At 32.4% G+C, this 21,843-nt stretch overlaps 1 protein-coding gene across 2 annotated transcripts; it reads left to right on the plus strand.

Moving 5' to 3' along the window:
- The first annotated feature begins 3,758 nt into the window (after positions 1-3,758).
- On the plus strand, positions 3,759-6,397 carry LOC18101119 (probable N-acetyltransferase HLS1). Of its 2 annotated transcripts, XM_006380564.3 has the most exons (3): positions 3,762-4,468; positions 4,617-4,813; positions 5,294-6,397. In XM_006380564.3, exons 1-3 carry the CDS (start codon positions 4,286-4,288, stop codon positions 6,156-6,158), a joined length of 1,245 nt encoding a protein of 414 aa, XP_006380626.2. In that variant the 5' UTR covers positions 3,762-4,285; the 3' UTR covers positions 6,159-6,397. The 2 variants fall into 2 exon arrangements, with proteins under 2 accessions (XP_052310323.1, XP_006380626.2); XM_052454363.1 differs by lacking the exon at positions 4,617-4,813 and having other exon boundaries at positions 3,759-4,468.
- The last annotated feature ends 15,446 nt before the right edge of the window (positions 6,398-21,843 follow it).

The raw sequence follows: 21,843 nt of genomic DNA on the forward strand, positions 1-21,843 counted from the left end.
TTAATTGCAATATATGTTGAAAAACAATTTTAAACAAAATACAAACATATTAGTCAACACAATTTTCTAATATACATGGGAAACAATTTTTATTTTATTTTATTAATGTGGGTGTTCGGGCCAGCTTGCGTGTATCTCGACTAATCCCACGGGCCCTAAAGTTAACGATCAATATGGAAGCCTCCAGTGGCCCTGAGATTTGTCGAACTCGAACCGGTGACAACCCTTTTATTTAGTTGATTAAGAACTTATTTTCGGAGACCATTTCTTAATTTTTCAAGTTTGTTTATTACTAATAAAATTGGTTAATGAAAAATATTTTCTAATTAAAGAAAGATATGACTTGTTTTTAAATAAAGTGTTTTCCTTTTACTTTAGGCAAAATTCACTTTTCAGAAGTTGTAAAAATTTCAAAAATATTCTATTATTTTTTTAATTATATCAAATTTGATCCTCAATTTTTTGATTGATATATATATATATATATATATATATATATATATATATTTATTTTAAATCCTTTTCTTATTTTTTAATTATTCCTGTTGTTTGTCATATTTGATATCAATTCTTTTGATTTCTATTTATTTATTTGAAATAATTTATATATGAAATTGAGATTTATTTTTCAATTTCATTCTATTTTATTTTTTGTATTTGATTATTATTATTTTAATTGCTATTTCTTTATTTGAAATAATTTATGAAATTGAATTTTTTTTTTTCAATTTCATCATTCTTTATTTTTTTCATTTGTCATATTTAGTTCTCATTCTTTTGGTTTTCTATTTATCTTATTTGAAATAATTTTTTAGATTGATTTTTTTTAATTTCATCCCCCTTCAAATTTTTTATATCTTAGATTTGATCACTATTTTTTTTTATTGCTATTTATTTTATTTGAAATAATTTATAAAATTGAGATTTTTTTCTCAATTTCATCCTTTTTTATCTGTCACTTTTAATCCCTTTTATTTTAATAAATTTGAAAAGAATATTAAAACATAAATAAATTATTTTCCAACTTATTTTTCATGGTACAACCAAACACTTTCTAGTATTTTCAACAAATAAAAAAACTATTTTGCCATAATACTAAAAAGTATTTTCATATTTATTTTATATGATACTGTAAAATTTAAAAATAAATTTCTATAATTTTTTTTTAAAAAAACTTTTCAGCTAACAAACTGCCTCATCCAGCTTACCCACACAGCTTTAGTTAGTTTGTTTTTTTTGTTTTTTGTTTTTATTAACTTTACTACTAGTGAGAGAAGAAGTGAAGAGTTAAAGTGAAGGGGGCAGTGGGCCAGTGGGCCAGTGTTGAAGCTAGCTAAGTTGTCACTCACGATGTACAGAGAAGATAATCTAGATAATGAAGGGTGTAGATTCAGCTACATATACAAGTAATGACAGGGGTGCTTCATACAGTAATATGTGTTCCCTTTTTCAAAAAAGTGGATTGTGGCGGCACAGCCTCAAAATCTGGTTTAGGCCATCATGGCCGTCCATCTATAAATTCGTGGATAATCCACTCTATTAATAATGCTACTTGTCATCTTCAATTTCACTATTCACTCTTTACCAAAACGCAAAATTGAGGGTCTTTCTCTTTTTTTTTTTAAAAAAAATAAATAAATATTTTTGAAATATTTTTTATTGTTTAAAATTATTTTCTATGATTTTTAATCTTTTTAATATATTGATATTAAAAATAAATTTTAAAAAATAAAAAATTATTTTAATATATTGTTAAATAAAAAACATTTTAAAAAAATAATCCATACAAAAATCCCAAACATTACCCACTGTTGACTGTAAAAGGAAACCCTCTTTTTGTAGCCCACTAAATAATCAACGGCCGAAATTCCTGGGACTTGCCCACGTTGCCACTTCCCACCTCCCCTTCGGTTGCAAATTCACTGCAGTAGGAGTTTTTAAATTTCTGTCAAAGATAATTAATGCCCACTCCCCTCTTGTAAAATTGAATACATGCTGTGCATGAACATGTTAACTATGGGACATGCAAATACATACATACATACATGTATATGGTTCTTCCGTCCCAGCAGTTTTACATATAATTAATTACATTTCATATTATATTTTTCAAAATTATTTTATATTATTACCTTTTCTTTGATATGAAAAAAAGAGAAAAACTAGATTGAAAGAATTAAAGTAAGAGTTATAATTATAAGTATAATAGGAAAGTCAAATAATTAATAATTCTATGTGCAAATTAAATAAAAAGAAGATTTTCATTAATGAAGAACATGTTGCTTTAACTTCTACAAAACTAATGTTCAGTACTCAATCCTTGTACTTTATATATATATATATAACATTTTAATGAGATTTTTTTTTTAAAATAACATACTTTGAAAGTTGTGCTGCTTTTTATAGTGCAATATAAATATTTTAATGAGAGTAACACAATCATGCTTGGTTGCGCTACTTTAAGTAGCAAAAAAAACAATTAAAAGGTTGTAATATCGGGACCAGCGCTGCTCTTTAAGTGTATTTTTGAAAGTATTGTACTTGATGTGGGATAGAAGTGTTTTTGTTTGGAAATGTATTATAATAATTTTTTTATTTTTTATTTTTTAAAATTTAATTTTAATATTAAAATATCAAAATGATATGAAAATATTAAAAAAATAATTTAATATAAAAAATTTAAATTTTTATAAAATAATAATTTAACAGTAATAACAAACACGTCATAAATGCCTACTTTAACATGAAAATACACTAAATTAAATAAATCTTTTATAATTTTTATTTGGTCGTGCTTCTAATAGTGGCATAACCATGGTTATCGCAATCATTTAAATTATGATATTTCTCTATAATTTTTTTAATTTGTACTAATTTACAATTTGTTTGCCATATATTCTATTTAAAAATAAACATTGATATAAATTTAATAACCTGTCACCTTAAAACTTTACTCAAGCTAGATTCTAATTTAAATTGGCTTAGAGGTCCAACCAATTCATGGATAAGACATGTTAGTTTCAAGAATTTATTTTTAAACCTTGAGGAGTAATTTAATTGATTAGATTTTATATTTGTTCTACAATAATCACGAGTTTGAGTTCTTTTAAAGCCACTGGAGACTTATATGATTATTAATTTTAAAACCAATAAAATTAATTAAAATACACGCAAATTAATTTAAACATCAACGTTAATAAAAAATAAAATAAAAAACGAAATATTTATATTTATAACACTATCATTTTATTTTTGAAAACTGAACAACATTTTTTTAGAATTGATACGGTGAACTGACAATCCGGATAAGACTACGAGGGGACTAAACGGGGGCATGGTATTTAATATATGGGTATGATTTATACATCATGATGATAAAATACGGATGATGATGGATGGGCCGCAGAAGAGAGGGAGAGGTAAGAGAAAGGTAATGATTACAAACGGGGTCATGATGGCAACGCATCGTATATGATTAAAATGAAATACTTGTAACCGAGGGAGAGCTGCGCAGCCAAAGCCGCCATTTCCTCTTCCAATTTTTTTTTTTTTTTCTGTGATGATGAGCATTTCTTATTTATTACTACCAATTACTATATATTCGAAGGATAACCATTTATTAATAATATTGTTACCAGTAAGAGAGAGAGAGAAAGAAATAAAGGACATATAGACGGACAGATGGGGGAAGAAGAGATAGGGACTTGAAAAAGCACTGAATTAAATAAAAATAGAGAAAGAGAAGGGGGGGAGAGAGAGAGTTTTTTCCTTAAAAAAAACCCACAAAATTCAGGTATTTATAGGTACCATAAGTGCACTTGAGCCTCCGCAGTGAAGAACTACCCACCACCTATAAGTAAAGGAGATAGCCAGCACCACAAGTTGAAACTCGAAGGGCTTGCCGCACCCTCTTGATTTCCTCTCTTCTCTTGTTAATTTCTTTCGTTTTTTATGCCATATCTTAGCTCTTTCGAAGATATTCTCTTTTATGATCCTTTTTGGTTTCTCTAATTTCGAAGGACTACCCCCCTAAGCTAGCTTCATATAGCCTTTGCTCTTGAGTGATCTTTCCTTGCTTATTCCACAAGTTATTCAGTCTGCTTACCTATCCCTTGTCTTCCCTCTCTCTCGCTCTCTCTCTCTATATATACCTTTTCCAATCCCAACTAAAGTTGTAGCCTTTGTTGCCCTTTAAGGTTCCCTCTAACCTCGTTTTTTCTCCTCTTGCCGTGTTTAATTTCATTACAAATAGTTACACACACACACACACACACACATATATATTATGGGAGAAGAGAGAGTGGATATGATAGTGGTTAGAGAATTTGATCCAAGAAAAGATGGAGTTGGTGTTGAAGAAGTCGAGAGAAGATGTGAGGTTGGTCCCGGCGGCAAGCTCTCTCTCTTTACCGACCTCTTGGGTGACCCAATTTGCAGGGTCCGCAATTCCCCTGCTTTCCTCATGCTGGTACACACGAACATTAGTACTTGTCCATTAATTTTCTGTGAAATTTGTCCTTAATTTTTTCCTTCTTACCTGCTAATTACTACTACTACCTTCGAGAAAACGAGATTGACTAATCATGTGTAACCATGCCATGTAATATTATTAATAGGTGGCCGAGATAGGTGAAGAGATAGTGGGGATGATAAGAGGTTGCATCAAAACCGTTACATGTGGCAAAAAGCTTTCAAGAACTGTGAAAAACAACTACTCCTACAATGTCATCAATAATAATGACCTTTCCAAACCCGTCCCTGTTTACACCAAAGTTGCTTACATTTTAGGCCTTCGTGTCTCTCCTTCACACCGGTAAGTGCTCCTAGCCTCCATCTTCATCTTAGCACACCACTGTTTTTTCTAATTATTTTCCTTTTCCCTGAAATATCCCAATCAAGAAATGACCCCACATTCTCACATCTACTTGTAATCCCAAACAAATCAACTTGGATGCTAATGCTATGTTTTGTTCTTTTGCATTTTGTCGTCAACTTGATCGGATTGAAGAGATGGATTTACTTTACGTTATGAAAAGAAAGTTGTACAAAAAAAAATGCTGATTTTCGTTCCCATATACAGTGAAAGACTGGGTGTAATTGATTATTATAATTAAATGACATATCCCCTCTAATTATTGGGTCGAACCATTTTAATATTATTATTATTAAGACATAGTAACATCTTCTGTAACATCTCTTATCTTTTGTCTTCAATGCTCAATAATAATGATGATGCTAATTAATATTAATAATTGTATCTTATTCATTTAATTTAATCCAATTTTTTTCTCAGGAGGATGGGCATAGGCCTAAAATTGGTACATCAAATGGAAGATTGGTTTCGTCAAAACGGCGCTGAATATTCCTACATAGCAACTGAAAACGACAACCACGCTTCCGTTAAGCTCTTCACCGACAAATGCGGCTACTCCAAGTTCCGTACTCCCTCGATCCTAGTCAACCCGGTCTTCGCTCACCGGGTCCCTGTATCAAACCGTGTAACAATCATCAAACTCACCCCGCACGACGCCGAGTTGCTGTACCGGCGACGATTCGCCACCACCGAGTTCTTCCCTCGGGACATTGACTCCGTCCTCAAGAACAAGCTGAATGTGGGGAATTTCTTGGCCGTGCCACGTGGCAGTTTAAAATCAGGGTCGTGGGCCGGGCCGGACAGCTTTCTATCCGACCCGCCGGAGTCGTGGGCTGTGCTCAGCGTGTGGAACTGCAAGGATGTTTTTAGACTTGAAGTGCGTGGCGCGTCGCGCGTGAAGCGGACATTTGCTAAAACAACGAGAGTTGTCGACAAGGCGTTGCCATTCTTGAGGTTGCCTTCGGTACCTGCGGTGTTTAGGCCCTTCGGGTTGTATTTTATGTATGGCTTGGGGGGTGAGGGACCACGCGCAGCTAAAATGATGAAAGCGTTGTGTGGTCACGTGCATAATTTGGCTAAAGAGAGTGGGTGTGGAGTGGTGGTTACAGAGGTAGCAAATCGCGAACCGCTCAAGTTAGGAATACCACACTGGAAAATGCTATCGTGCGCAGAGGATTTGTGGTGTATTAAGAGGCTTGGGGAGGACTATAGCGACGGGTCTGTTGGTGACTGGACTAAATCACCGCCCGGCTTGTCAATTTTTGTTGACCCTAGAGAGTTCTAAACACCTTCGTTGTAGAAAAAGAAAGAAAAACTCTTAACACGGAAATGAAATGTTTTTTTTTTTTTTAATTTTTTTTTTAGGAATTTTTTCGTAGTGTCTTAGTAGGGTCTTCGATCGTGGAGAATTTTCGGGTATGGAAAAAAAGGGAATGAGAAGATATGGGGTTCTGTTGTAAAAAACGGGGAATATCCTCACTTTCAATAATCCTCTCAACTTTTGTAAATGGATGTGGCTTTTTAGATCCTCTCTCAGCCAAACACAGCATAAGTTTCTTGTGGGGATAATATGGTAATCTTATTCGCCAATCAACTTTTATCTATATATATTCGAAGGCCTGCTGGATGGTTCGTGGATGAAATCGAGACGAGAAAAAATCATGTGTGAATCGGAATAAACCGTTTATAGGTGAGTGCATGCAAGAACTTTTTGGCCGTATCATTTGCATGCCTTTTTCTCGATTATATACCTCATCTAGTTATCTTGATGATCTTTTCCTTTGTTAATTGGGTTCGTGGTATCTTTCTAATTAGGGTCAGTAGACGGCAAATAACGAGGCCTGTCCTTGGGCGCACAGGACCACCTATGTCCTGATGAGGGGCATGGTTGTCTTTTGCCTGTCCGAATTATATATTCATATGACAAGATATATGGTCATGATGGGCAACTTTTATGGGTGAACTTAATTTGGTGGTGCAGGGGTATATTTTTGCTTTATTTCTTTATTTATTATATATATATATATATACGATGGAAATTGACGGGAGATTTGGCTTTTAGCTGCTGTACTGGGTTTGCCTCCTTTTGCAATGGGGGAGAGATGTGATAGTACGAGTGGGTATGAGGTATTTTCTTCCCCGTCTTTACCTCCATAGGGACCCCCTTTTCTTTTTTGCCTCGTTTTGGTGGCTTTAGTTTGGAACAGTGGCGTATGGTCCATACAGGAGGTTCCGAGACGGTGACGTTTTTTAATCCACCCCAAAACATTATGATATATATATATATATATATATCTCCCCTAAAGAAATGTGGGTGCCTTAATCTCATCTTCATCGTCAATTCTCAATAATATTAATGCAACAAAAGAAAAATATTCTACTAAAAGCACGGTCCTCAGGCTACACATGACAAGCACGTCCGTTTCTATCTTTTTATGTTGCTTTCTTCACTAATTGTTGTTTTTCTAGTCAATCGATATATTGGGATCATACACTTTTATGATGGGGAATCATCCTATGCTGCCAGCAATAAGTTGTTTGTCTTTGACAATTCTATGTGTACATGACTGTGCATGATGATATTGCACGACGTTGCACATATAAATGAACAATTGAGCATAATAATTGTGTGATTATTTCAGTGTTTTCCCTTCAAGATTAAAATAAGAGTAAAGGAAGGGTGCATATATCGAAATTAAAATAGGTTTAACATGCTCTGAACGCCTGTTATATATAAAAGGCACCAAGTCAATGCCATGACTCACCAACTTCACGGGATTTTGCACTAAAAGTATGATACGAATTATCATGATCAGACGAGGGATATATATGGATGAGAAAGCAAATTGTTATTACCGAAACTGGGTCGGTAGTACTCTAATAAGTATTTAGCAATGGGTAAAGAATTGTAAATGCTTCTATAAAATTGTTTTCTGTTTTTACCATTTAATGCTTGCTTGATTTTTATTTATTTATTTTTCATAAATCATTTTGATTTATCTCAAATAAATATTGTCCCGAGACTTGATGCCTACAATACAAAGATATTAAGAAAAAGAAGCGCGCCTAAATGTCAATGGTTAATAATTTCTGACAATCAAGAAAACGTACTTGGTGATTTCCAGCTGTTTAGATGAGAAAGGTGAAAACCCACAGATAGAAAAAGCAAGGCAATCCAAATATCCAATCCAATAAGGGATATTGATGATCGATCCTTAGCTCTATCCGACCGACCGACCGAGCTGGACGGACTGTGGTAATTAAGCCGGAAACTGTTTGATTCCATTCTTCACTAGTAACTCCTCATCATCATGAACTGTCATCTTTAACGGTCTTGGAAAAAACAAAGAGGTCTTGTCATCTTTCAGTAAAGTCGCGCGGGATCCATACTTCCTATCCATCTCTTTATCGATAACCTTAATCACCCGCCTTTGTATTTTCCTTGTATACACGTCTTTTCACGTCATTCCCAGTTAACTGGTACGATAGCATGGAAAGTAGAAATCCATGTAGTACTGGCGAGTTCAGTTCACACTGCTAGCTAAATGAATTGATCGATCTATGCAATTGCCGTTTGCTAGCTGTTGTGAATTAGGCTAGGCTGATAGGTGTGAAAGTGCATGTTATTCAAGTTTTGACTCGCTAGGGTTGTCCTCTCTATGTGTTCCATGCAAAACCTAATCAATGTCATCAATTTATGGAAGCTCGCTCGCTCGCTCTGCTGCTCGCTCGTGTAGTACGTTTAGCTTCCAAGGAAACAGTGTCTCCTTTCAAGAAAGGATATATACATGAAAATATTAATTTTAAGTTTGGAAAAGGCAACAGCCCTTGTTGTTCTGGCCATTCTTTGAGGGATATATATTGACCTGAACACAAGTAGTAGTGGATTAGGTAAAAGCAATGGTAGGAGAGATATCATTAGTAGTCAATAAGATTCGGTCGGCCTTCGGCTTCTTTACCTTTGCTGGTCTTCTTAGCAAGTCGTCGATGGCTAAAGTGGTCTATCTTCTTAATTAACACAGACTTTCAGGACTAAAGTTCAATTGGAAATTACTGAACAATTAGGACGACGATGTTAGGTAATTTGTGATGTGCGGCTTTGCGTAATGATATCAACAGCTAAGAGAAAATGTTAATAAGAGCATCTTTCTATCCGATCTACTTGGACTTGTTCATCTTCGTTCGTAGTTTATGCAAAGCCATAACCACATTGACTGATATGAATGAATTGGAGTGTTTATATAATTAATTAATTAATTAATTAAATCAGTTAAAATTAATTTCAGATTATTGTTTTAAAATCTAAACTTGGCTGGTTGACTTTTGACTAGGATGACTTAAGACCTAGACTCATAATTTGATTTTTAATAAAAATCAGAGGAAAATCTGCTTAGTGTTATCTAGTTAAAAAACCTAATCAAAACCCGATTCAAACCTGTTTGACTTTTTTTATTTATATTTTTAAATAATATTTTTTTATAAAATAAAAAAACTAAATTAATTTATAATCCATTGGAGTCAACTCTTGCATCAGATTTAAAAGCTATGTTACAGTTAGGTAGAATAAATTGGGCAGAAAGCGGAAAGAGAAGATGCCATAAACCGTTCATTTGCACCACTTATTATTAAATTTGTTAATTGTTATTATTTTTAATGTATGTTATGGTCTTGCATTTTAATAATGAAATAAAATCCCGTAAAACAAAATACAAGATGTCAATAATTACTAAAACAATAAAACTAGCAAGTGGGCTCCTCCTATTTTGTTGCGGATCCGTTAATTTACAAAACTTTGTTTCATTTTAATTTAGCCCAATTCAACGTTTCAGTGAATTTGAATAAATTTTAACAAATATTGATGTTATTGTAAAAAGTAAATTAATTATAAATTAAATTTATAAATTATTATTGAGTTTTATTTTCAATTTTACTTGCAGTTTTTTCATATTTATTTGAGGAGAAATTGAGATTATTATAATTAACATATATAAATCTTATTGTGTTGTTTGAATCCGCTCAATGGAGAGTGCTTAATTTTAGCTATTGAGTCTATAGTTATTGATTAAAAAACCCCATCATTCTTAACTTTATAGTTTTTTTTTTTTATAATTTTGCGTTGACATAATTTTGAAGAATAATTAATTTTTATTATTTAAAATCTAATTATAGCTTACATAAAAAAAAATGATAAGATCAAACAATATATTATATTATTTGATGCTTCTATGCTACCTCAAAAGAATAAGGAATCATGCACTTTTTTAAGATATGATGAGGAACCATGATAAATCTTGAAGTAAGATATAATTAATCAAGAATTAATATAAACTAATAGATAATAAATTATCAACTATTATTTTTTTGTTATTTAGATAATATTTTCTTCTAAATACTAATTTATTGATAGTACTATATACTATTTTGTTTTTAAAGAAACTAAATGTTAAATCAAATTCGTTTCAGTGCTATTTTGTTAAATCAACTTATTCGTTGTTTTCTTGGCTTGAATGCTATAATGGTTTTAGAGGGTATGGTATTCCATTTGTTTTCTTTTGGTTTCTTGCATTTTCATAGTTGTCAAGTGGGTCACGAATGTAAATAGGTGTTTTTTAAATTTACTTTTTTTTTCTATGTTTATTTATTTATTTCTTATCTTTTATTTGAAATTTCATTATTTCAAAGCAACAATGATGCTTTAATTATTTTCCTTCTCTTTGTTTCTCTCTCTGTATAAGGATGTTCTTTTCAAAGAGTTAATGAAGCAATAAAGTAAGAAACAAAAGCAAGAACGTAGATAAGATTGTAAATTTTAATTGCTTAATTTTAGCACTTCACATTTTCTAAGCAACCAAACATAACATAACATAAATGCAAGTGGGATTATGATTTCTGTTTTGCTTTCAATTTTACATGGACTTAAACCTTGCTGATATACTGACTTCTAGGTTGATTTGGTAGTAGGATTGAAATGACTTAATTCATTAAAGAGACCTAAATGTTAAAAAAAAATAAGATTAGAAAAGAAGAAGATGCAAAAATGGTAGTACATGAAGAAAAATACGTAGTAGAAATTATAAGAGACATTAAATAAATTATAGTGACAAATATATAATATTTTAAATTTTTTTTATTGACTGAGTTTGCACGCTCCTAACTCAGTATATGAAGTGTTATTAACTATATAAATATTAGGATATAAAATGTAATTTTCTAAATAATGGAGGTAAAGTGTTACCATACTCAAATCTTGGTAGGGCCATCATGATTTTTTCTTTTTTGAAACCTATATGTTTTAGGTTTATTAATTATTAATTATCAAACTTTTTATTGTCAAACACTTTGGTAATTGATCATTATTTTTTATAAGGGTACGTGGAGAATTATTTTTGACGATAAGCATTACTTTTGATAATACTTCTTTTAATAAAATAAAAATTCAAAATTATGAAAAATAGTCATTCTTTTTTTGTGGGGCTATATGAAAATTTTAAAAATAACCATTAATTATTGGAGGGAAACTGATTTTGAGAAAATATTAAAAAATAAAAAAAATAAAAGTATAAAATAAAAATAAAAATAAAAGAAAAAAATTTGGGATGGGAAGTGACACAAGCCTATATATGACTCATAAATTGATAAAGGAGGTGAATGACAGGTTAACCTCACCTCACCTGTATCCTCTGGTAGGTAACGTTAGAAAATTGATGGGCTATTAATATTGGAGTCAAACCTAATTTCTCCGCCTTTCTACCTCGAAACACCTTCAACTCATCTTCACAACGTGAAAAAACATTTTAAAATGTCAAAAAACATATTAATTCACTTTGAAAACTTCCTAAACCAAATCAAATCCAAAAATTCAATTATTTTTTGAGTCTCAACCACTCTTTTATATCAACAACTCTTCCCGTAAAGATATACACATAAACACAAAGATTGTCAAATTACATGGTCGAAATGGGGTTCAATGGAGTTTTCTCTCTCCTTAGTTACTTTCTCTTTTTACATCCAAAGATTGAATTGAATATAATTATAAACAAATCACTTGGATTTTTTTAGGAAACTAAGCAGTTTTGGTAGTTCATTATAAGGAATATTAACAATATTAAATCAACATCCACTTTTAGTTATTGTTAATGATGAAGATATGAAAACTGCAGAATGAATTAAGCTTTCCACGACTATGCCTAGGTTTGACTCGATGATTAGGCCTAGCTACTAGTTGATGGGCTTGAAAGGGTGACTAGAGATGGCCACCGGTTGACAAGCTGATGGGGTGACTAAACTTGGTTGTTTCCATACTCTATTATAAACATAAGTCTCCTATCGGAATAGGTCACCTTTTGATGTTTAATTTAATAAATGTAAGAGGGGAAATAATATCCATAAAAGAGAAGAGTGAAGGATGCGGGAGTTGTTCTTTTGTGAACTTATTGAATTATTGTTTACCTATTAACATGAGGTATTTATATAGAATTTGATCAAGTCAGGTTACCTCGTGGAGAGTGGTATAATGATAGAGAATAATTTCTTTTCTTCACAGGTAACTAATAGTGAGTGGAAAAAAATTGAGATTTTGGTTATTGTACCTTGTTATGTCATTGATGAGAAGGTTAACTCTTGTAAGTGATTCTTAAAGAAGGTAGGTTTCCTTTGAGAACACATGTTTAGTAGGAGATATCCATCGATGAGAAAAATAGGTGTATACTGACAGTTTATGTGTAAGAACAAGAGGTCAAACACCATAATGGTTTTCTTGAAAGTCATAATATGCATTGTGTTGTGTGCTAGTTATTGGGTTCTAGTAGGTTGAACCTAAAAACATTATGGACAACCCATTTGACATGTTGTCCATAAATTTCTATCCTAAAATAGCTAGGGGTGGTCCGTTTATCCTACTAGCAGAAATGAATTGGTTAATGTTTTTTTTTTTGTTATGCACTATCATTTGCCCATGTTATTTTAAATATTAATGTTTGAAAGACTTAACTAGTTAAAGTACGAGGGATAGAAAACACTTATTGTCTCATGCATATCATGTTACCTTTTAATGGATTTTGTTAACGTGTCATGCAAGAGGGATGGGAGTTTGATTGGCTTATTTAATCCTCCTAGGGTATAGAACATTCTCATTTGAAGAGTAGAGAGAAATGGAGAATTAATGGAGAGAATTGTCATGATGGATGTTTAAAGAGCTTGTTATTTGGAGACGTGGAGATTTTGTTAAAGATAAAGAGATTGCATTGAAGACATGTAGATTCTCATTTGATACATGTTGATTTCATTTGGATATATGAAGATTCTTATTGGAGACATGTAGATAAACAAAACCAGGGAGAAAAATATATGGAGACTACTTGGAGAGATAACATTGCCTTTTTCATTAAAAATCTTTATAGTTTTTCTCATGTAATTGGAGATAGAATCCTTGAAACCTATTTGATCTCAGGTAACATATCATTAAATATGTCAACCTCTTTTTTTAGATTATATTTTCTTTATTATAAATTGTCGGAGGTAACCCCTAACGATTAATCTTTCTATCTCATTTTTTAAAACATGACATTACTCAGTATCATGACTGTTGTCATAATGAATGAAAAACTTGTTGGGGTTTCTTGTGTTCACATCACTCTTTATAAGATGTGGGTATCACACAATTTCCCCCTCTAATGAGAACCAATACCTTAACACATGTGGTGGTTAGAGGTGTGGTTTTGAACTCAAGATATATTAGTCAATTACAAATGGATCCCTTGGTGTTTCTTTTGGATGCCTTGAGGCTAATAGGAGATTAATGATGCTTATAAGATTCTACTCTCTGTTGTTGAAAATGAGAGTGTTCTTGTCTGGCTATGCTTACTTCTTCTACTAGAATATGACTTTACATTACCCATTTCATTTTAAAAAGAGTTTGGTCAAGAAGAGTATACAGGTTTGGCATTAAGAATAGTTATAGACCTCACTAATATGAGCTTTAGTGGCAATGAGTTCAAGTAGACTTTTCATGTTGAGTATTTTCTCATTAACCCTTTAGAGATATGCTCTAGTTCTTTCATCTTAGAAATTAGAGAGGAGGAGCTGAGGGAGCTAAGAGTGTTAAGGATGTCAAGACTACATCTACAAATTTAAGGTTCAAATTAACTCCAAAATATATGAGTTTGACATCAAGAGGAAGGAGCTATAAAGAGCAACGACTAAAAGAACATTGTTGGAAAATACAATACGAATGCTTTAAAGAAACAATGACATTTTAACTTCCAGTAACGATGTTCTGGTTACTGATAATACCTTATTCCATGACAACATAAAGCAAATGACAAGTTAGATTGAACGAGTAGCCTATCAGGTTGATAAATTGCAATAAAAGGCCAGCAAGTTTGGAAATGATGCTATGAAATACTGAGAGCACTTGAATGCAACCACTGCTTTTATTAGAACTAATGTTTAGGTTGAAGATTGGCCTGGTGACAGAGACTTCAATAAAGATGTGGTTCACCTCTTCTTTATAGATGGTTTAGACAGAGGTTTGCTTTCTTATCCTACTCCAATTTCTGTCATGGAACTGGATTTTGCTTGCCTGATGGGGTTTTTTGGTCATCTTGTGTAAGAATACAAAATTCCTCTATCAGCATCATTGGCGTCTTCGCTGGTGATGTTGGTTCTGGGATTTCTGAAGGTTTCAATACCAGATCTGCGGCTCTGCGTCATCTCAACAGAGTTCTGGAAGAGGTAAGGAATCTCATACCCTTTCATCTCTGTAATGTTACTTCTTTTCCGGTATTTCAGGGGGCATAATAGCCCTATGGAAACAACATGAGGTTACACACCTCATGAAGTCTGGACAGTCTGTTCTGTGTTTTTGTGTCTAATGCAAGTTCAGCTTGCCTTGTTCTAGCCTGCTGCTACAGTCGGCTTTATTTTACTACATTCTGTTTGTATATGTTCTATTTCTTCTCTTGGCCATGCTGTTGTTGGACTTCTAGAGGATGCTAGTAGTCCCTACTGCTAGATGGCTGAGTGGAGTCGGTTTGTTTCTGTTGTCTTGACTGCAGATTCCTTAATTGATGATGATTTTCTCTAGAAGTTGTTTGCTGTTAAGCTACTGGAGAGTTTGCCACTACTGCTTACAATGTTGGCTTGCTAGAGCTGATGATCTGATTTCATCATCTAATTCTTGTATGGTGTGGTTGCCATACCTCTGCTTGGTTTTTTTCCTCTTGTGTGCTATTCCTTTCAGGTCACGTACTACTTTGAGGCTAATCTGCTCCTAGTCATTGACAACCTGATGAGTTTCTGCTTGGTGGAGGTTTCCTTTATTGTTGAGGGGATCTGTTTGGCTGAGGCTCTTGCTAGATGAGCAAGTCATAACTGTTACAAATCCTCTCATTTGCTACTACATCTTATGCTGGAGTGATCTTGTTTTGGCTGTCCTTGGGTAATTATGTCAACTCTGTTTTTCTCTTGGTTGTTGTTATGGATCCAAACAGTTTGTTTGGGCTATTGCTGTCGTGTGCTCTGTTGCTTGCTTTACTGTGATGATGTTTAGTTATTGGAGGGAAGTATGGGGGCCTTTTCTCATGGTTGCTCACTCTTCAGCGGAGAGTGTTAGATGGAGCCTGTCCTAGTAGTGACCTGGTCAATGCTGTGAAGTTAGTTTGGTTTGCTAGAGTTGTTATGCTGATGGCTCACTACTCTAGCTTTTGAGTGCTGCTTATGCAGTTTCATGTGTCCAGCTTCTTGAAGTTGGTTTTTGGATCTTCTAGTTGCTTTGATTAATCAGTTCATGGATGCTTGGCTCTGAGCGGAGAAGCCTTGCTGTTTGTTATATGGGATGGCTTCCAGTGACATCTTTGTCAATGGTTTGCTGGCATTGATATTATTGATTAATATGCTACTACAGTTGGTGCAATGGCTGGTTGTATTTGTCTACTGTTTATGGGCTGCCCCTATTGTTTATGGGGGTTTGTTTTGATGGGTGCTGTTGAATTCCTTGTTGCGCTGTAATGTATGCTGCTGCAGGGGTGCATGCCACGTTCAGGGTGCTTCTCTCGGTTTGTATTTGCTGCAATGGCTGAGGTTAGTTGCTGGAACTCCGACATGCTATTACTGGAAGTGTTGGTTTGTTGGAGCTGATCCAACCATCTTTGTGCTGCTTTTGCTGCTTACTTTGGATGCCTCTGCGTGCTCTACTATTTGGTTACTTACAGTTAGCTGTTATGTTGTGTCCTCGAATCACCTTTTTGGTGTTGACTGTTATTTTTGTATATGGTTATGCTTCATATGGTTAAATAGCCATGCTTTGATGGTTATGATGTTCTTTTTGCTTGTTCAATGGAGCCTATTCCTTTTGTTCTCTATTGTACATACCTGTATATCCTGACTTGCTAGTCTCCAGCTTAGTTTCATTTTGATCTATAAAATTTCTTACATTTGATAAAAAAGAAGAAGAAATATAGCTAATAGAGGCGATGCTATCTATAAATAGTGATGTATAATGTTTTAAATCTTGAATTAAAAAAAATGCACGAACTCTTTTATTATATCTATTGAAAGGGTCATGACTCATTTCATCTTTTATCTAATGTGTTTAAAATTAAACCATGAAAAGAACCTAGCAAAACACTCATTTACAATAATCACCAAACTCAGAAATCTTGCTCAAATAAAAAAATAGAAGTCATGGATTAATTCAAAAAGGCTAATCATATCCAATATAAACATATATAAGCATTCATATACAAACATATTTCGAGTTTTAAATTACATGTATGCATTTACAGGAGTCAAATACAGGTCCCCTTTCAAGTGAATCTATAACACAAGATCCAAAAAAAAAAACTAATGGAGAACGAAGAGCGTGCACATTTTAAAGCTGAACATTAGAAGGAAATAGAGGGCTTTAAGGGAGACATGGCAAGGCTCACCATCCAACTCGAGCAAGCATTAAGAACAAGGTTTGTGGAAGCCTAGATTACTCAACTAATAATAACCCCTCATCCAAAAACTAGAACTTCTTTTCATCAACAGAATCCAAAACTGGACAAAATATCTTTGGAATTCTAGTTTGTGGGTCACCCATACATCCAACATGTTTGCCCTATAAGGGTACCTTCTACAATATAATGGATTAGAGAAAAAACTTTAAAAGTGAAACCTATGTAAGAAGCTTATAACAAGTGAGAAGCTTTAGAAGAAAGAATGACGATGATTGAGGGGTCTAATCTATATGACTTGGTAAAAGCAACTGAAATGTGCCAGTATCAAACATCGTAGTTCCAAAATAATTTTGAAGGCTCGAGTTTGTCAAATACATAAGAACTGAATGCCCGTTGACTCACCTAGAAGCCTATTGTAATAAAATGACATAAGTTGTCTACGATAAGAAACTGCTAATTCATTTTTTTTCTTAAGATAGCCTTAGTGATGCCACATTGACTTGGTTTATGAGGCTACAAAATACCAAGATCCAATCATGTAAGGATTTGGTAGGCATTTGTAAAGCAATACAAGTTTAGCATGAACATCGCTCTAGACAAATCTAGTCTTGTAGTGATGGAAAAAGGAAATAGAGAATTTACCAGGAGTATGCCTAGAGGTGGTGAGAAAAGGTTGCATAGGTTGACCCATCATTATTGGAAAAAAAAAATGATCTACTTATTCTCCAATACATTCAATGCACCTTTTTTGTTACCATCTAATAGGTGCCCCTACCTAGCATTTTACAAATATTGTAATAATAGTGGAATGAATCAATCAGGCAATTAAAGTGAGAAATATTGTGGCCCTAACTAAAAAGAAAAACGACACAAAGTAAACAACGTTGAAAAAATGAGTTACCAAAATTCCTACTAAACACCCACTTATATATCCAATATATACTTTTCTACCCCTTTTCCTAAAAAACAAACCACCACATTAAATAACCAGCAAGATACTCTGACTAAAAAAACCTTTTGCCCCTGAAATGATTTCAAAAGAAATAATGAGCAACTCCTTTACTCCCCATATCCTTATGAGAATCGTATCAACGTATCCTTATCATTAGCCAAGTTGCACCCATCCCCACCATATTTATGCAACCACCATTTCCTTATTAGTACAAATCAGACCTAAAATGTGAATATCATGCTGATACCCCTAGGCATTATATTGAAACATGCCTTGTTTTTAAAAGAAAAATTCTCCAGCTCATCAAAGTTGGATGGATTACCTTTGATGAAACTTTAAATATAAACTCAAACCCACTCTCTCTTTATGACTTATTATGATGTAGGCTTTTGAAGAAAAGTATGTTTATAAATATAATTTGTATTTGTCTTCCCTCCTATAAAAACTCAAAAAATAACTTGCATAAATATAATATTCACAAAAAAAAGACTGATTCTATATAAAATAGACCTTTGTGATGGGTGACAAAAGTTGTCAAATCTTCTTATGACAATTAAGAGTCTAATAACTACTTTTGTGTTTATGAATTCTTAGGAGAATTTCTCACATCAAAGACCATAACACTTTTTTGTCGTGACTATTTCATATATGGGCATTTTGTCTGATTTTTCATGACATTGATTTAGGGGACAAACCTTCTAAATATTTGAGGTCCATATGTTTTCTTATTAATCTAAAATATCCTTGAATCACTACCATTTTAAGTCTAGATATGAACAACTTCATCATGTGCTCTTTGTTTTCATTTGGATACTTGGTGAGAGGATCTTTTTGAAAAACATTTATTGTATGATAAATTATTGAATCTTGTTATGTGACAACTCAAAATATTAATCGATGTTGAGAAAAAACATTCAAAGTTGGTAAAATAACTTGACTTATTATCCATGCTAATTAGGAAGGGAAGTTATAATTTTTGCTCTATCCAAAAATATGATAATTGTTTGATGTTTAATCCTATCCGTTTTGGGAAGGAAATTTCAAGATTTCAATTCATTCAAAAAATAAGAATATATATATATAACAATTCATCAATTCATCATACAAACTGACTCCTTTTTTTTAGAGCTAATCAACAAAATTTTAAGAAGCAAACTACAATCTAAAAACTTTATCATACTAGGCTATCTCTTCAATGAAATCATGAGATTTTTTCTAATAAATCTCAAAAGCTTGTAATAACTAGGCTTCATGTAATGCCACTTTAATTTGCTTTGTCCAAGAGTTTATCAGCTTTATTAACGACAACAAGATGCAAATGCTTCAAATCAAATACTCTACACTAAAATACATTATTCAAACAATCCCTCTCTATTTGTTTCAATATTAAAACTCTTGTTGGATTTATCGTTGGGCATACCTTACGGTCTCAAGATACCGATCTAAGAAATTTTATAATACATTAATTATTTAGTGTGAGAGTTTATATCAAATCCATCATACATGAATAAAAAGTATCATACATGAATAAAAAGCATATACATATTAAGAGACATATAAATTCATATATCTATAACAAAAATTAAGCATTAATGTTTACATGCTTAAACAAAATACATTACAATTCAAAATGAACTTATTATACCTAGTTTATGTAAGCAAAAATGATAAAATAAGTCTACTCCTGATGTGTATGAGATAGCCTTGAAAAATACAATAAACAAATGACATAATTTAACTAACAATATTACATCAGATAAAATATAGTTAAGTTCTCTTTTATCTATCATGCTGATAAGTAAAATCTTTTTATCTTATTTACTTATCGATCATTTATCTTTTATTTCAATTTCCAACACCTAACATCATATTATCATTCATCACCTTTAACCTAGTTCAACTAATCGATGTTGATATCAATTTCAAATTGATATCATTAGCCATCACCTTGAGAGCAACTAATCAAAGGTATGCCGATACTAATCCATCTGATATCATTGACTTCCATTCCATTGGATAGCTAATCGAGTTTTCTAGTACATATCGATGAGAACAAACCCATTGACATCATTAGCCTTCCTATTTTCCATAAACAACTAATCAAGTCCATTTCCATATAAACCTTTCATGTTCATGTCAATGTCAATGAACCTATTGACATCAATAGCTTTTCCATTTTCGAGGAACAACTAATCAAGTCCATTTCTATATAATCCTTTCATGTTCATGTCGATGTAAATGAAACTATTGGCATCATTAGCCTTTCTATTTTTCAGGAACAACTAATCAATCCATTACCATATAATCCTTTCATGTTCATGCCAATGTTAATAAACCCATTGACATCATTAGCTTTTTCATTTTCCAGGAACAACTAATCAAGTCTATTTTTATATAATCCTTTCAGGTTCATATCGATGTCAATGAACCCATTGACATCATTAGCCTTTCTATTTTTCAAGAACACCTAATCAAGTCCATTTCCATATAATCCTTTCTTTCATTTCTTTAACCCTTTATTCTTTCATCTATTAATCATGAATTTTATATTTAAAGAAATTGCAATTAAACACTCTAAGTGATACAAATATAAATATCAAGGTGTAGAACACCCATTTGCTATGCGTGAAGTTCCTACTCCTATATTGTGGTTTGACTGCGGTAATATTCTTGTCAACTCATGATAAATTCATCACCATCTTTTAATTATAACCTTTGAATCCATACCTAAATCCCCATAATAACACCCTTATATTATTTTGTTATATATACATATTTCACACTCATAAATTTATACATCCATATTCAAGTTTTATTTTATCATTCAATTCATCAATAATATAGCAAACCAATTCCACATACCTAATCTCATTTTCCTATCTTGGCTGAATGACTACTAAGATTGTCCATGATTAATTTTTTTCATCTCTTCTTTATAATACAATGTCAACTCAACACAATTAGACTTTAAAACATATTTTCATAATAATTTCATGCATTTGTTTTGCCAATTTATCTTCCCACTTTAATGGCCAATTTGGCTGAACTTTACTCATAGGAAACCAAGGGTTTCCTTCAATTCCTACACATCTAACTCATCATAACCATTCCTTATACACCTATTTAAACATGATTTAACTCAAGTATCATAATAATTAAATCAATTATATCCACTCCTCTCCCATATACCTTGACCAAATATCACCCAAGGAAGATAAACTTGATTTCTTCCTAAATCTCCATTTACCCATCAATCATTCAAGCCCAAGAACACAATTATACTCAATTACACAATAATTGAATCAAACAAATTCAAACCTTTAATCCTTATGTTAGTTGAAACTTCCATTTAGGGCGAGGGTAGATATTCTCTTCAATTAACTCAATTCATGCTTTACCTAACCTATTCACATGCTAATAAACAACATTAAATCACAAAATCATGAAACCAATCATCCAATTTCACAAACTCTTTTTTCATAATACAAATACAACACAATTAAGCTTGAAAATACAAAACAATAAAAAATAATATCATTAAAAAAGTTTTTACCTTCTAAGAACAAGGACTCAAGAGAGAAATCCCAAGGTAAATCAAATTTTCTTCACCCTCATTTCTTTCTTTCCAGTGTGCCACTATCAAGCCTTTAAAAAACCCCAAAGTTTTTTTTTGTTAAATTTCTAGCTTAATTCTCCCCTAAACCTCTTTTTTGATCCCTTAATTTACCTATTTTTAGTGGTTCGAATGAAGAAAATCAAGAAAATTCAAGTAATAAACCCTCTTTTTTTCTCCAAGTTTTGGTCGGTTATCAATGGCTTCTAAGAGAAGCCAACAAGGTATTTATTTTACCCATTTTCTCATCAATTACAACAATGCCCATCTAGTCTAGTTTAATTGTTTTTCGATTCAATCAATATTCCATCTTGATCTACTTTTAAAATAACATACACACAAGTTTTTTTAACCTTTAAAATTCATTTAAATCTATTCAATATCTCCTTATTTTATTTTCTAAGTAACCCATTTTATTCCTAGATTGAATTTAAATTTTTATTAATATTGAAAAATTCAGACTGGG

This window comes from Populus trichocarpa, chromosome 7, assembly GCF_000002775.5.
Source record: "Populus trichocarpa isolate Nisqually-1 chromosome 7, P.trichocarpa_v4.1, whole genome shotgun sequence".
Taxonomy (NCBI): Eukaryota; Viridiplantae; Streptophyta; class Magnoliopsida; order Malpighiales; family Salicaceae; genus Populus; species Populus trichocarpa.